We start from the raw sequence: 17,861 nt of genomic DNA, 5'->3' as shown, positions 1-17,861 counted from the left end.
TCCATGTGTTATTTATTTATTCCTTGCTTTTTCTGTTGTTAATTTCCAGCTTCATGCCATTATGGTCAGAGAAGATGCTTTGTTTGATTTCAAATTTTTTAAATTTGTTGAGACTTATTTTGTCCTAGCATATGGTCTATGTGGAAAATGATCCATGTGCACTGGAGAAGAATGTGCATTATTCTGATACTGAGTTGCGTGTTCTATGTATGTCTGTTAGACCCAATTGGTTTATAGTTTTATTTAAGTTCTCAATGTCCTCAGTGATCTTACTTTTAGATGTTCTGTCTACAGTTGAAAGTGGTTTGTTGAAGTACTCTACCACTATTGTGGAGTTGTCTATTTCTACTTTCCAGTTAGTCAGTATTTGTTTCAGGTACTTGGGTGCATTGCTGTTAGGTACATATATATTTACAATTTTTAGGTCTTCTTGCTGAATTGACAGTTTTATTATTATGGAATGCACTTCTTTATTCTTGGAATAGATTTAATTTAAAATCTATTTTATCTGATATCAGTATGGCTAACCCTGAACTTCTTTGTTTATTGGTTGCATGGAATTTTTTTTTCCATCCTTTTATTTTCAGTCTGTTTGAGTCCTTATGTTTGTTTTCTTTGTTCTTTTCTTTTGTTTCTCTTGAGACTTGATAAGTCAATTATTTTGTTGTCTAGTTTATTTTTTGTGTCTTCAGTCTGTTTGATTCTATTGCTGAGTGTTTCTCTTGCTTTTTCTAAATCCGTTGTTTTATTCTACAGTTCAAATAGTTCTTTCTTTTATGGTTTCAGTTTCATTGTTGAATCTTACTTTATTCCTCCATTTATTTTCTGATCTCTGCTAATTTGTATTCTGTGTGCTTTATCTTTCTTGAAACATATTTAGCATCATAGTCTGAAAATTATCAGTTCTTTGTGTTATTCTGACCTCCATAGGAGAAAACTTTTCTTCATGTTTTGCTGTGGATTGATTGTTCTTATCTTGCGATTTTGCTTGTTTTACTAATTTTTGTTGAAGTTGGGAGTTTTGTTATTATTATTATTATTTTAAACTGTGAATTTGGTATTCTGGTTTTTGTGGCAAAATTTTGTGATTTGGAAACCTGTTTGCACAGTGGCCAACCTCCTGGCTGACAACCAGAAAGCCAGCATCTCCACTGACTGGCCACTCCATGGGCGAAAATATTCGCATCCCATCTCCACAAAGACTGACAGACCTGGGAACCACTTGGGGCAGCCCATTCTGCCCCACGTGGTCTCTATGTGTCATAATGTACCCAGCAACAGTGCATTTGTTGTGTTCTCCTGAGAAACACTAGAGGGCACTCTTATCTTTAGGTTTTTTTCAGTGTTTAATCAGGAGTTCTGGAGGATTAATCTTTGGAAATCATTACCCATTCGCAGGACAGGGGGTTTTTAGCTAGACGCTGATGCTGACATAAGCTGTGAGACTCGATTTTCCTGAGACAAAGCTAGGGGGCTCTCTATATCCTTCCCTCAAAGGCACCCCAGCACAGATTCTCCCACAGTGCCCCCTCTGGTCAGGGAGACTTCCATTTCCCTCTGTGTCATCTGTTAATGTGAACTATTCCCCTTGCTCCACTGCTTGTACAGATCTTCCAGGTCTTAGTGCCCATGTATCTTGGGCCTCATTGAGATTCAAGGGCACTTTCTTTCAGTGCCACAGTTTCCCTTCACACCCGAATAATTGCAAGGGCAATGAACTCCCCTGGCCAAATTGTATGACCTTATAAAAATTGGGCCACAGCTTCCTAAGATTAGTTCTCTTTCTGTATTCCCTCTTTTGGGGTTGCCCAATCCTGTCCCAACATGGTTGCAATGAGAAAGTGCTCCCAATGTTAGCAAGTAGGTTCTCCCACTTTCTCTCCCATCTCCACTCCTCCTGTCTCCTGCTTCTGGACTCACCCAGACTCTCCAACTCCTCAACTGCCTTCTAGAGTTCTCAGATGTCAGTGTGTGCTTGTTTTTATTCATTGTTCAGTGTGTTAGTTGCTAGGGGAAGAAATGAGAGCATACACTTACTTGGCCATCTTGCTCAGCCCACTCCTGCAATATATTTTATTTCAAAAAAGGTAAAGGCAGAGAGTTTGGCATTTTCTAAATTTTTCAAAGAGTTAGACGTTTGTCTTTAATGTTATAATATAAAACTATTGGATATTTGTAAATATAGAAGTGAAGTCAACTATTTCTCTACTTTTTAAAAATCCCTACAGATAATCTAGGATTAATGGCTTGTAGGAAGTTAAGAAGTGAGACAAGTAGATTCCTTTGGTGAAAACTACTAAAGACCAACTTAATGACACTGATTGCTCAAAGAGAGAGCACATGTAAAAGTGGCTGTATTTTGGAGATATTTACGGATACTTGTGGCAGGTGATAGAATAACAAATAACTTTTATATCTTTGTTTATGCAACTGAGAACATATGAAAGTCATTTATTGATACGAAGGAGACTATTGAGAGAAAAATGTTCATGGGTGAATATGGGTCATCAAAACATATACTGTATTAATCTTCATTTTGATATCTCTGAGTTTTGGATATACGACTTGAAGTAATCTGAACTTTTTCTTGATATACAGTATTATTTTCAATACTTAATTGAACTATACTATGTTTATACTCAAAAAAATGAGCATGCATTTAGATAGTAGCTAATATTTTTAACATTTCCCTCATTAACAATATGATAATATTTTCCGAATGCAAACCTCAACTTTTCCATTACTTAAAATAAAGTTGTTAAGGGGAAGTAGGAAATGATATTTTATACAATTTCTGAATCAAAAGAGTTTGTTGTGAGGATACAGTAAAGGCAGTTATGGTATATTTTGAGTTCTTTTATTATTAACCATAACTCAAAGTCAAACAATCATAAGTATTGAGTCGCTAAATATAGACTTCTACTTCTCCATCCTGATTGATACAGTGTCTTATGGGACATTTTTAAAATATATTTTTCTGACACCACCAGAGAGCAAGTGAATCAGAGTACATCATTTCTATATTAACCCAGAGGTTGTTGGAAAGCATACAAGAGACTGAAAATCATAGAACAGACAATGGTATATTAACTTAAGAGGGAGCCTGGATAGCAAAAGCAGTTTACAATCAGCTGATAGTGGAAAGGTTGCAGATTGAACCTACTCAGCGGTTCTGCAGAAAAAGCCTGCCTGTCTACTTCTGTAAAGATCATCACCAAAAAAACCTTATGGAGCACAGTTCTACTCTGTAACACATTGATTCGCCATGAGTCGGGCTCTGATTCCATGACAGCTAACACCAACAATAACAACTGACTTAAATCACACTCAAAAAGAGCAAACAATACACATTAAAATTTTTTGGAAATAGGGCATCCATGACCAAATACTTATTTGGATTATATTGAGTGTGAAAGCAATTTGGTGATGATTAATTAACTGCCTAATTCTTTACATGATATCTTTGTTCCGAAAGATGTCAATAAGGGAACATGCTAAGGAAATTCGTTAATCACAAATGTGATCATAATTACAGATACAACAATGTCATATGATAAACTAAATCGGATGTATGTGTGCTGTTCACAATGCATTAATTTTTCACAAAAACTCTGTAAGGTTGTATGGAAACCCTGGTGGCTTAGTGGTTAAGACTTCAGACGTTAACCGAAAGGTCAGCAGGTCAAATCCACCAGGTGCTCCCTGGAAACCCTATAGCACAGTTCTACTCTGTCCTAAAGGGTTGCTATGAGTTGGAATCAACTCGACGGCAATTGGTTTGGTTTATGGTTTATATATATATATGTATGTGTGTATATATATATTTATATATATACTCATGGCCATTCAGTTGACTCCGACTCATAGGGACCCTAAATATATTTAAGTATTTATACATATAGTCAAATATAAAAAGTGACTTTGAAGGATTAAATAATTTTCCATGTCAAACAAAAACTTAAGTGATAAAGGCCTAACTCAAACCCAGGTCTAAAATAGAATATGGGTGAAAACCAAAAATCCAAACCCATTGCCACTGAGTCGAGTCTGACTCATAGTGACCGTATACGATAGAGTAGCACTGCCCTATAGGTTTTCCAAGGGGCGGCTGGTGGATTCAAACTGCCTACTTTTGTTCAGCAGCGCTCGTTGTTTGAGCATTGTTCGCCTCGTGTCTTGTCACTATTCCTTAAACAATAATGGATAACAACTGTTTACATAGCATTTACATTGTCTCAGGTATTATAAGTAATCTGGAGATGATTTAAAGTATAAGAAAAGTTTTGTGTAGGTTTATATGCAAATATTGTGCTATTTTATGTAACGGACTTGAGCAGCCACGGATTCTGCTATTCTTGGGAGTCCTGGAGCTTATACATCTTGGATACTGAAGGAACACTGCATGGTTTTAATTAATGCATATTGTAAACCTGGTTTTTAAAATAGGTGTCACAAATGTGTGGCTACTCTTGGAAATGAATGATGTGGTTTATGCTAAGTGACATAACAGATCATACATTATAACTGACTAAATTAAATTAACCTAAGCAAAAGTTCTTATTGAGGGAGAAGACTGCATAATGAAATTATAGAATTATTAATGGAACTATCTGCTGTCTGTTAATACATATATTAGTTAAGTAATTTGAGCAGAAACTCCTGACAACATTGCAAGTGATTTTTAACTTGGAAATAATTGTCACTGTATGGAAAGACAAGGTGTCTTTTTTAACTAGTGCTGCTATAACAGAAATACCACAAATATACAGCTTAACAAAGAGAAATTTATTCTCTCACAGTCTAGGAGGCTAGATTTCCAAATTCAGCGTGACAGCTCCAGGGGAATCTTGCTCTCTCTGTTGGCTCTGGGTGAAGGTCCTTGTCACCAATCTTCCCCTGGTCTAGGAGCATCTCAGTGCAGGGAGCAGGGTACAAAGAATGCACTCTCATCAGGGTTCTTCATTCTTAGTCATAGGAGGACCCCCTTTTCTCTGCTCACTTCTTTCTCTTATATCTCAAAAGTGATTGACTTAAGATACAACCTAATGTTCTGGATTGAGTCCTGCCTTATTAAAATAACTACCTCTAATCTTGCCTCATTAACATCATAGAGGTAGGATTTACAATACATAGGAATATCATCAAAATAAACCTTTTGACTTCTACTCAATTCTGACTCATATGACAAAATGGTAGGGAATCACATAATAATGAGAATCATGGGGTACACAAATTGACATACATTTTTGGGGGGATACAATTCAATCCAGAACAAAAGGTATAGTTAAACGTATACATCAGTAGAAACGTGATTAAAACTATGTAAGAAATAAATTCTTATACATTTACTTGATTCTTTAATGAGTGAATTATTTACACAGGAATTTTCTCAGTGCCATTATGACATCCTTGTTCCTTAGACTATATATCATGGGATTAAACATAGGAATTAGGATAGTGTAGAAAAGAGAAAGCACTTTGTCAGTTCTTTCTGAATGTCTGGTGTTGGGTCTTAAGTATGTAATAATGGCTGATCCAAAGAATAACACCACAACCATCAGATGAGATGAGCAGGTGGAGAAGGCTTTGGCTCTACTTGTGGCTGATGGCAACTTCAGGATGAGGGAGATGATTTTACTGTAGGAGCCAAGTATGAACAGAAAAGGAACCATGACAAATAACACAACAAGTGTGTAGACCAACATCTCATTTAAAAAGGTGTCTCCACAAGCCAGCCTGAGTATTGGGAGAATGTCACAGAAGAAGTGGTTAATTTGGTTAGATCCACAAAAAGGCAGGGAGAAAATCTGATATGTAAACTCTATCAAAACTGGGATTCCAATAGTCCAGCACCCAGTCACCAACTGCATACAGACCCTGTGGTTCATAACTACCGGATAGTGCAGAGGGTTACAAATGGCCACGTAGCGGTCATAGGCCATCACAGCCAGGAGCAAACACTCTGTGCCTCCGAACATAAGGGCAAAGCACATCTGTGTAGCACAGGCAACTAAGGAAATTCTTCTTCTCTGGGTCCCTAGATTCATCAGCATTTTCGGGAGAGTAGCTGATACATAGCAGATTTCTAAGAAGGAAAAATTTGACAGGAAAAAATACATAGGCCTCTGGAGAGCCAGATCCATTTTTGTTATTAGAAATATGGTGCCATTGCTCATCAGGATAATGATATAGATGATTAGAAATAATCCAAAAAGAAACCACTGGAGATGGGGCATGTCAGCAACGCCCAAGAGAACAAATTCCATCAGTTCAGTTAGATTATCTTCTGGTGGTTTTTCTTGATGATGCATCTGTGGAAAAGATAAACTTACATGTTCATTTCCTTTTACCTTTCTATATCTCATTGCCTCTTCTCTAAATTGTATTGAGGAGTCTGGATTGGATTTTATGATCAACATAATTTTTTGAACTTTAAGAATGAAACTAGGTACGTATGTCCCATGCCCTCCTGTTAAGTCACAGTAAACAGTCCCTTCCAATTTATTTTAAGATCATTTCAGTGTAGTTTCAGAGCACAGCCCAGAATAAATCAAGCTATACCTGACTCTGCAGAAGCGCTGGTGCAATTGGCAACTGCTGGAGATGACCTTGAGCTTTGCCATCTCATCTCATTTTAAATTAATTACACATCTTGACAATCCTATTGTATTTCTCTGTGCATTTTCTCAGTCAGCTTCTCAAACACTGTGTCATGAACTGTCTTCTAATGTACATTTTAAACTGCCTATTTCAAAGCTTCATTCTCTCACGTTTGATGATTTTAAGCATATAGGTTCCTGTTACACAATTCCTATCAGGTAATTTAGAAGAAAATTGAGAGAATATTTCATATTGCATAGAGGAATAAAACAAGTATATTTTAGTAGGATATTAAGTGGATAAGATAGAGAATTTTATTCAGGGAAATTAGCCTGGGTACATTGATTCAGATACAAAGAATAAATGTAGTCACCCTGGAAAAACAGGGGTAGCAAGGAGGGTATTTGTTACCTGTGTTTACGTATGTGGGACAAGATTTGGAAAGATATTGGCTGTTATGTTATATCCATTGTGCTGTGTAAACCGGCTATTGTTTTTGTCGTTACTCAAAAAATAACACTTCAGACAACTGTTTCTAAATTCACTTTTCCTTCGATATAAGGATATTGAGACTTCCTAAGTGTGGAGAATTCAATCAACTGCACATAGGTTTTGTGACTGCAAGTCGGTATCTTTCTTTTTTTAAGTGGTCTTTAGTTTGGCTCTTATCTCCATGATTATCTGTGTAATATAAAGCAATTAAAGATTTTCAGATTTTCTTCTTTGTTTTTGAGAATAATTGAGTTAATACTGGTAAAATATATCAGCTTCCTACCAATATTAAACCTTTCAATTTTTAGTTATGGTTCTATAATTATGATTATGATAGTATGTTGTTTAAGCCTGTATCCCTACGATTTAACAGATTGCCTAGCTAAGTAGGTATTTGATAAAGTGGTTTTGAGTTCCTTGGTTGGCAATTATTTTTGCCACCATTCCCTTTCATCAGGGGCAGGACAAGGACTAGTCAGGGAAGCTTCTTAGGTGTAAAATGTAAGGAGACGTTCAGGGCCATCTTTGCACTTTCAGAATCCTGAAAATGAGTGCTTCCTTACAGTTTGCAGGAGGCAAGTTACCTCTTGCTTCACCCTGCTTTTCATCTCTCCATCCTAATGTTTGCACCTTGTCCACTACAATGAGAAGTGTGGTGCCATGGTGTAAAAAAAAAAGCAAAACTTCTTGCCAAGGAGTAGTTTCCAACTCATAGGGACCCTCTAAGATAGAGTAGAACTGCCCCATAGGGTTTCCAAGGGTGTACATCTCTAGGAAACAGACTGTCACATCTTTATTACTGGTTGGTTTGAACCACTGGCCTTTATGTTAGCAGTTGAATGGTTAACCACTGATCCACCAGGGCTCCATGCCCATATTAAAGAGCAGTATTTCCCAGATGGACTGAAATTGAATGGTACTTCCAACAACATCTAGCTGTGTGATGACTTTGGGCAAGTTAATCAATATTCCTGCATCACAGTTTGCTCAGCTGTTAAATGGCCAGCAAATATATCAACATATAGTGCTGTTATATGAATTAAATCATTTCATATAAGTAAAACAACTGAAGAAGTCCTGCCATTTATTAAAAAATTATTATTATTATTAACAGTTATTTATTAACATCCATTTACAATTATTATTATTAAAACTAATTCTAATTTATTCTTCTGAATTTTACTCAATATGTTATACAACATGAACAATACTCTCTCATTTATTTTCCTTTTGTATCATAGGATTATTGTGGGAATGAAGTGAGACTTAAAAGTAATTATCATAATCTTACAAAACTCCAAAAAACATTCAGCTTTCAAGTTGCTATTTCTCCATGAATTCTATGCCAATATTTTGGTTTATATCATTACTTCTACTTTATGGATTTTATCACCTATAATACCCATCACTGCTCCACACTTAGAATTGCAATTCGGGTAATACCCTTTTTTGGCATTTTCTTTTACTGACACTAAATTATCTGAGTGGCCAAGGCTGTAACTATTTTCCTACTCGGTATCAGTATAGATCCTAGACAATGGGTGTACATCTAATATGGCAGTCGGCTACCATAAAGATTTACAGACTTGGAAAACCTAAGAGGCAGTTCTGCTCTATCCATAGGGTGTTTAGGAGTCAGAATCCACTTGAAGGCAAAGGGTTTGGCTTTGGTTAACAATATTCTGATTCAGTTAGGACAGAGTAGAACTGCCCTATAGGTTTTCCAAGGAGTGGCTGGTTTCCAATGGCTGACCTTTTGGTTAGCATCCTGAGCTCTTAACCACTGTGCCACTAGGGCCTCCAGTTAGATATTAGTCCCAGTCAAGGTTCCCAATCTACCTAAACCCCAGCTATGTTTGTATTTTTGATATAAATTAGAAACATAATCCCTGAAATTAATTTGAAAAACAATATGAACTTAAAACTTTAATATTTTATAAATTTTTAAATAAAATTATTATTTTAAAATTATTATTTTATACGTATTTTTCTTTAAAATAAATCTTTCTTGGATTTCTCAATGGTTGTAAATTTATTCCATGGATTGTTTTACTTTAATAACTTATGAAAATATCATCAGAACTAAAATACATAAATATAATGCTTATTTGCTACAAAGAGTTTGCAGTAAATGAAGTTTTTTGTATAATATTATTTAGTATTCTTAGAAAAACGTAGCAATTTTTCAAATTTCCAGTATTTCAAAGTACTTTAATATCAATATTTATAATCAATGTTTAAGGTAAATTATATTTAATAGAGTCAGAAACATAAAGGACCTGCTTTAATGAAATAACACGTTTGCTTCTCTATATTAAGTATTGATTTTAATAATCTCATGAAATGAAGTTGAATATTAATATAAAACATTCCATATTTACCTTTCTTATTTGGGATAGTAGGAGCCCTGGTGGTGCAGTTGTTAAAGCATTCAGCTGGTAATCAAATGTTTGGCATTTCAAACCCACCAGCCAATCTTCGGGAAAAAGATGTGGCAGTCAGCTTCCATCAAGATTTATAGCCTTCAAAACGTTATAGGGCAGTTCTTCCCTGTCCTGTAGGGTCGCTATGAGTTGGGATCAACTCAGTGGTAGTGGGTTTGGGTTTTGGTTTATTTGGGATAATCTTGTTTTTTCCTCACTAAAGAAGGTTTCAATATTTGAGTATTTAAATTAGTTTAGCTGAAACAATTTGATTCATCAGAAATATTCAATCTACCTTTAAAACAGTCAGTTTAATTTGAACACGGAATGCTCTTTAAATTAAAAAAAAAAAGTTCTCTCTCCCCCGGGACCTCTTGCACCTGACCTAGTTACATTTCTAATTAAAGAAGTCTCTTTGGCACTCTCTGAGATGGTTTATTTATTTATCTTCCCAGATAGTTCTCACTCTACCCGGAATACTCTTCCTCTGCAGCCTCTCAATGGAATAGAGTTTGCAGACAGTTTTATTTCTTAGACTTCTTAACAGGGTCTTGATGGTCATTAACTGAGCAATACCATTGGAGGCCATCCAAAATTGGCACAACTCTGATTCTCCTCTTATCTATAATGACTGCTTCACATGGACCCTCTGTTCCTATTAGACAGCTCCCGTCACATTTTTCTGAAGTTATTTTGTTTATTTTCTCCTCTTAAATGCGAGTCTTGATCAAAATTCAGGGGCTGGCTTGTGTAAGAGTTGTAATAAATATTCTGACAACAAAAAATAATCTTATCTACAAAACATATAACATATAATTTATTTCTTCAAGACTAACTGGGCAAACTGAGAACTGGTTTTTGGGTATCTTACATCTAGGTCAATTTTGTTGTTGTTCCAAGATTAATCCCCATTGGGGAACCTTTTCTTTTCCTTGCAGCATTACACCATCCTTCAGCAATTTCATTCCCTCTGTGAACTCATTTTTAAGACGTGAATCCTATTAAAGTTCACTTAGGAAAAGATAAGATTCTGACACAATTCCAGCTGAGATGAGAGGCAAAATTCCAGAACAATAGTCTGTCTATTGTTATAAAATACTTCCCTGCAAGACTTTAAATCATTTAGTAGTTTAAGCATATTGGCTTGATGCCAAATTTCCCTTGTCAAAATAAGGTATTATTTCCTAGTATTTATCAAATAGTGATTTCTAATTGTTTATATTTACCATCAACCTTGAGATTAGTAGTGGATTATATATATTTCCACTATTAAACTAAAGGCTGTGTAAAGTATCTATCTGTATGTCGGTCTGTCTATCTATCCATCCATCGATCTTTTTATCTATCTCCAGGAGAGGGAAACCCTACAATATTATATTACTAGAGAGTGATTTGGAAAGTTAATTGAAAGGTATTAGGAACTATTGACTTAAAAACCTGGAAGGTGAGTGAAGAGTAGGCAGTGAGCAAAGCCTCCAATGGGAATAAGGTGTGGCAGGGCACAACAATTGGTGTGACATGCTAGCCAGGCCTGAGCTACTGTAGGTGCATATCCCAGAGTAAGTGAGCTAAAAAGGAATTCTAAAGTCTCAGAATTTGATCAGGTTTATATTGTGCAGAAATAGCAAGATCTCCTGATGCCATAAATGGTAGATTCAAATACAAATGAACATTGATCATACAATAAAGACAACAAATGAAATAGCTAAAATACGGACTTTTGAAATAAATGTTATTTGGATACTTGGGCACTCTTTGAGGAAAAAAGATAAATTTTTGTTAACACTTTATACTAAAGTAGGAAAGACTCCAAACGATACACTAGTTTAAATACTTTAGAAAATCAAACAATAAAATAATTCTTAGAGAAAGATATTTTTATAATATAATTTTGGAGTAATACAGATCTGTCTAGTTATGACTAAAAATTTAGAATGTAGGACACAAAGGATTGATAAAAATTCAACTATGTGAAATTAAATAGCTGTGCATGTTAAAAATAAACAAGCACCAAAAGTAATGCCAAAACTTAATCAATACAGTGGCAGGGAATATTTATAAATCATATCTCAGATAAACTGCTAATTTCCTTTTAAATAAAGTATTCTTAATTGTCAAGGAGAAGTGAAAAATACAAATAGAAAAATGGACCAAACATATAAGATAATACTTCACATAAAAAGGGAGTAAAATCATCCCTTAAACATATGAAAATATATTCAACATCATAAAAAAAGAGTGATATTTTAAACTGCACAGAATTTATTTTATATGAACAATTTCTTGGGAAAACATGCATGATTTATATACTTTTGGAAAAGTAACAAATAGTTCAAGTCCTGTGGAGAGGAATTGGGCACCATTAACTAATATTACGGTTGTATCTAGTCTTTGGTGGCACAAATGGTTTGCACTCCACTAGTAAGCTAAAGATTGGCAGTTCGAATCCACCCTGCTACACAGTCAAAGAAAGATCTGGTGATCTGCTTCTCTTAAGTGTGCATGAAGAAAACCCTATAGAGCAGTTCTACTCAGTAACACCTGGAGTCTCCAGGAGTCAATGTTGACTTGACAGCATTGGATTTTTTTAGGTTATTTAGTCTTTGAATCTGTAAAACATGCACACATATGAAATGATCCGCTAAGTCTATATTGCAGCATTGTTTGCAATTGCAAAAGATTGTAAGCAAGTGAAGTTTGACTCATTATCTGGGTTGTCTTTCTCTGACTTAATGAATATTCAATTTAATATTCCCATCACTCTTTTTTCTTTCACAGCAATTTGATGCCTCTAAAAATGATTTTTTAAAGTGTATCCAGATTTTTGTAGTGGTTGAAGCAGGAACATTGGCTTTCTGTGAACCACTGAATCTTAACCAGAAATAGAAGTCCTTTGTTTGTTTTAAATGTTGGAAACTGTATACGATTTGGTTTTTAGTCTGTTCATTCATAAACATTTTGGTTTATCTTCTTCAAATTGGTTTGTTTGACTAAATGAAAATATAGGTTGCTATTTTTCAGAGGACATGTAGGGAGTGAAAAATAAAGCCAATGGATGGGAAGATAGTTTCAAGACATATAACTGACAAAGGGATCATGTTCCTTATACAAAAGAAAATGTCTAAGAAATGAGACTAAAGACAAATCATGCAAAATAAAATTGATGAAATAACACCTGAAGACACTTTACAAAAGAGATAATCACTAAACTTATTACAATGCATCCTACGGGAATAATCATACACATCAAAATTGAAACGGCAGTGACATATTCTACATTAAGCTAAAGGGTAGAAATCATAAAGGATGATAATACTGAGTGCTGGTCAGGAAGTGGAACATCATAATGAAGCTTTCACACATTGCTATTACAAGTATAAATTGCTACATCCACTTTGAAAAATTATTTGAGAGTTAAATAAATGCCCATTACTTTTAGGAGTAGATGCTACTCTAATGAGTTCCTATGTGCAGTGTAACAGTGTACATGTCCCAAAATAGAAACATCTCAAATGTCCAGCATAGTAGAATGTATTTTTAAAAACTCTTAGTATTTATACCATGAAATAATAAATAGAAACAGAATTGAACAAACTGAAAATAAAAGCAATATGAATATTTATAAAAATATAATATTCATCGACAAAATTAAAACATAGAATACACAGTGCATGACTTCTTTTCCAGAATGTTTGCAAAGAGTAGGTATTAATATGTATTTTTTGACAGGCATAGTTACATAGTGAAAATATATAGAAAAGTAAGTGCATGAGTATAATAAAAGTCACACTTATGGTTATCGCTGAGACAGGAGGGAGGTGTGATCAGGAGATTGCTGGTAATTGGCTTCTAGAGTGCTAATAATGTTTTGGAGCCCTGGTGGTAGAGTGGCAAGACTACATCTTATATACTTTGGACATGTTGTCAGGAGGGACCAGTCCCTGGGGAAGGACATTGTCTCAGGTTGGATTCTCTAGAGAGGCAAAACCAGTAAGGTGTATAAATATATATATAGAGAGAGATTATATCAAGGAAAGAGTTCACATGATTGCAGAGGCTAGAACGTCCCAAGTCCATGGATCAGGGTAGAGGCCTCTCTCAAGTCACACAGCTGCAGAAGCTGGCAAGCCCAAGATAGGAAGGTCGGAGAGCAGGGCTCCCACTCACAGGCTGTGCACATCGACGAATCCTGGGTTCAGCAGATAAGCTGACAGCTCAAGTCCCAAGAGCGGGAGATGAGATGACAGGAAGCAGTGGCAGGATCCAGAGAGAGCAAAAAGCCAGAACATCTGCTTATATACAGATGTGGGCCACACCCCCAAGGAGACTCCCATTCATCTGATTGGCTACTCACAGTATATTGAATCATTGGAGGGATTACATTAAAACACGGAGGATCACGGCCCAATCAAGTTGACACACAATCATAACCATCATAGTCATCATGCTTGGTAAAGTATAGGGTCAGTGAAAAACAGGAAGACCCTCAAGGAGATGGATTGAAACAGTGCTGCAACAGTGCGCTGAAGCACAACGATTGTGAGCATGGCACAGGACTGGGCGGTGTTTCATTCGGTAGTACCTCAGGTCGCTATAAGTCACAACCAACTCAACGGCACCTAACAACAACAACAAGAACAACAGGCTGTTTTGATTACAGTGGCTGTATAATATATTTTGACATAGAGGAGGATGAGGCCTCCTGCTTCATTCTTTCTTCAATATTGCTTTTTCTATTCAGATTTCTTTCTTTAACATATGAAGCTTGTCATTACTTTTTATATTTCAGTAAAGAAAGTTGTTACAATTTCTTTTGAGTTTGCATTGTATAGGAAGATAGCTTTTGGTAGAATTGACATTTTCACTATATTAAGTTTTCCAATTCATGAGCATGAGATATATTTTTATTTTTGTATGTCTCTTTTAGTCTCTTGTAGTAGTATTTTATAATTTTCATTGTGTAAGTCTTTTATGTCCCTGGTTAGGTTAATTACTAGTTATTTTATTGATTTGGGGGCTATTACAAATGGTTTTGTTTTCTTGAGTTCTTTTTCATAATAGTCTTTGTTAGGATAGAGAAATGCAACTGATTTTAGTGTGTTGATTTTGTACCCTGCAGTTTTACTAAATTCTTCTCTTAGTTCCAGCAGTTTTCTTGCGGACTCTTTAGGGTCTTGTATGTATAGGAGCACGTCATCTGCAAATAGAGGTAGTTTTTCTTCTTCCTTTCCAATTTGGATACCTGTTAATTCTTTTTCTTGTCTTATTGCTCTAGCTAGGTCTTCTGGTTCAATGTTGAGTAAGAGTGGTGATAATAGAGATCCTTATCTAGTTCCTGTTCTCAAAGGGAAGTCTCTCCTCCTTTCTCCCTTGATTATAATGTTAGATGTCTTTTGCATATATGCCCTTAACTATGTTGAGAAATTTCCCTTGTATTCCTCTGTTACTGAGAATTTCTATCAGGAAAGGTGTTGAATTTTATCAAATGCCTTTTCTGCTTCAATTGATGTCACCGTATGGTTCCCCCCTTTGTTTTATTTAAGTCGTGGGTTACATTGACTGATTTTCTAATGTTGAAACATGCTTATTAGCCTAGAAAGAATCCCACTAGTTCGTGGTATATGATTTATTTAATATGTTATTGAAGTCTATTGGCCAGAATTTTTTTGAAATTATTTGCTTCTATGTTCAGAAAGGATATTGGCATGTAATTTTAATTTTTTGTGATATCTTTCTCTGGTTTAGGTATCAGGGGTATACTGGCTTTATTGAAAGAGTTCAGTAGTGTTCCCTTCTGTCGTGTGTTTTTGAAGAGATTGAGTAGTAGTGGTATCAATTTTTCTCTGAATGTTTGGAAGAATTCTCCAGTGTAGCCATCTGGTCCTGGCTGCTTTTTTATTGACAGTTTATTGATGACATTTTCAATCTCTTCTTTTGTAATGGGTCTGTGAAGGCCACTGCACAATCCATGCTTCAGTAACCCAACCAAATGACTATCACATGCTTGCCTATCTTCTCTTACTGAAACATTGATGAAGAATCTGTGCTTAGTGGACACATATTAATAAACTCAAACTGATCCATCTTTATGTTCCTTGCACCATCATCCCACACCCATAATAGCCATTCCCACACATATTCCACAGGTTTCTGTTTGTACATATTAGAATATTCAAGCAGTTCTTTTGAAGCGTAGCGTACCTCCTCCTGGGTCACACTTTGTGACTTCACCTTTTGGGGTTTGCTGGGACTTCAGTCTTGGTATAGTTCTGTACACAGTAGATTATCAAAAACTTTACTAGGTGTTAACTCCAATTGCAGCTGCTATTCCAGATGTAGTTTCATTGTTTGAGCAAATTAATACATCTCCCGGTACCTGGCATACAGCTATTGATCTGGCTAATACCTTTTTCCATACCTGTTTTGAATTACCATCAGAAGCACTTTGCCTTCAGCTGGCAAGGCTAGCAATACACCTTCACTTAATTACCTCAGGTCTACAAACTCTCCAGCCCTATATCATAATTTAGTCAGCAAGCACCTTGATTACCTTTCTTTCCACATGACATCACACTGGTCCATTACATTGATGACATTATGCTGATTGGACCTAGTAAGGAAGAAGTGTCAATGACTCTGGACTTATTGGTAAAACACATGTATGCTAGAGGATGGGAAATTAAATCCACAAAAATTCAGGCTCCTTCCGACTGAGTGAAATTCCTTGTTGTCTAGTGCTGTGAGGCAGGTTGAGATATTCCTTCTAAAGTGAAGGATAAGTTATTGCATCTGACTCCTCCCACAACTAAAAAAGAAGCACAATGCCTCATGGACCTCTTTGGATTTGGAGAAAACACATTCCTCATTTGAGTGTGTTACTTCGGCCTATTTATCAAGCAACTAGAAAAGCTGCTAGTTTTGAATGGGTACCAGAACAAGAGAAGGCTCAGCAACAGGTTCAGGCTGCTATGCAAACTGCTCTGTCCCTTGGGCCATATGATCCAGCCAATCCAAAGGTGCTTGAAGTGTCAGTGACAGACAGAGATTCTGTTTAGAGTCTTTGGCAGGCCAGTATTTGTGAATTACAGAGCAAACCCTTATTAATTTGGAGCAAAGCACTGCCATTCATTGCAGATACCTACTCTTCTTTTGACAAACAGCTATTGGCTTGTTACTGGGCCTTAGTAGAAACTGAACATTTAACCATGCAGGCTAAGCTGCCCATCATGAACTGAGTGTTGTTTGACCCACAGAGTGATAAAGTTGGACGTGCACAGCAGCACTCCATCATTAACTCAGAAGTTGTATATACAAGGTTGGTTCTAAGCAGGACCTGAAGGCACAAGTAAGTAGCATGAGGAAGGGCCCAAATGCCCATGGTCTCCACTCCTGTCACATTATCTTTCATCTTGCAGTCTGCCTATTTAATCATGGGGAGTTCTTTATTATCAGTAGATTGAGAAAGAGAAAACTTGAGCCTGGTTTACAGATGATTCTGGTCGATATGCAAGCACCATTCAAAAGTGGACAGCCTCAGCACTACAACCCCGTTCTGACATCTCCAGGAAGGACAGTGGTGAAGAGAACTTCTCTCAATGGACAGAACTTCAAGCAGTGCACCTGGTTGTTCACTTTGCTTGGAAGGAGAAAAAGCCAGATGTACAATTGTAGGCCAGATGTGCAATTGTATACTGATTCATGGGCCGTGGCCAATGGTTTGGCTTCATGGTCAGGAACTTGGAAGGAACATGATTGGAATACTGGAGACAAGGATTTATGGGGACGAGGTATGTGGATAGACCTCTCAGAATGGGCCAAAGAAGTGAAGATGTTTGTGTCTCATGGGAATGCTCGCCGAAGGGTGACCTCAGCAGAGGAGGATTTTAACAATAAAGTGGATAGGATGACACATTCTGTGGAAACCTCTCATCCTTTTTCCCCTGCTACTACCATCATTGCTCAATGGGCTCATGAACAAAGTGGCCATGGTGGCAGAGATGGAGGTTATGCATGGGTCCAGCATCATGGAATTCCACTCACCAAGGCCGACTTGGCTACAACCACTGTGAAGTGCCCAATCTGCCAGCAGCAGAGACCAACACTGAGTCCTCAGTATGGCACCATCCCTCAAGGTGATTAGCCATCAACCTGTGGCAAGTTGATTACATTGGACCACTTCTATCATGGAAAGGGCAGTGTTTTGTTTTTATTGGAATAGATGCTTACCCTGGATATAGATTTGCCTTCACTTTAAGCAATGTTTCTGTCAGAACTACCATCCTTAGACTTACAGAATGCTTCATCCACTGTCAAGGTAGCCCACACAGCGTTGCATCAGATCAAGGG

At 36.5% G+C, this 17,861-nt stretch overlaps 1 protein-coding gene across 1 annotated transcript; it reads right to left on the bottom strand.

The window, feature by feature from the left end:
* Positions 1-5,369: 5,369 nt before the first annotated feature.
* LOC101346977 (olfactory receptor 10AG1-like) lies at positions 5,370-6,517 on the bottom strand. Its single transcript, XM_004390946.3, has one exon. The coding sequence runs from the start codon at positions 6,417-6,419 to the stop codon at positions 5,370-5,372; it is 1,050 nt and encodes a 349-aa protein (XP_004391003.2). The 5' UTR covers positions 6,420-6,517.
* Positions 6,518-17,861: the final 11,344 nt, after the last annotated feature.

Source organism: Trichechus manatus, unplaced genomic scaffold (genome assembly GCF_000243295.1).
Source record: "Trichechus manatus latirostris isolate Lorelei unplaced genomic scaffold, TriManLat1.0 scaffold00362, whole genome shotgun sequence".
NCBI lineage: Eukaryota > Metazoa > Chordata > Mammalia > Sirenia > Trichechidae > Trichechus > Trichechus manatus.
The sequence above is the reverse complement of the archived record's forward strand: the minus strand, read 5'-3'. Positions and strand labels throughout refer to the sequence as shown.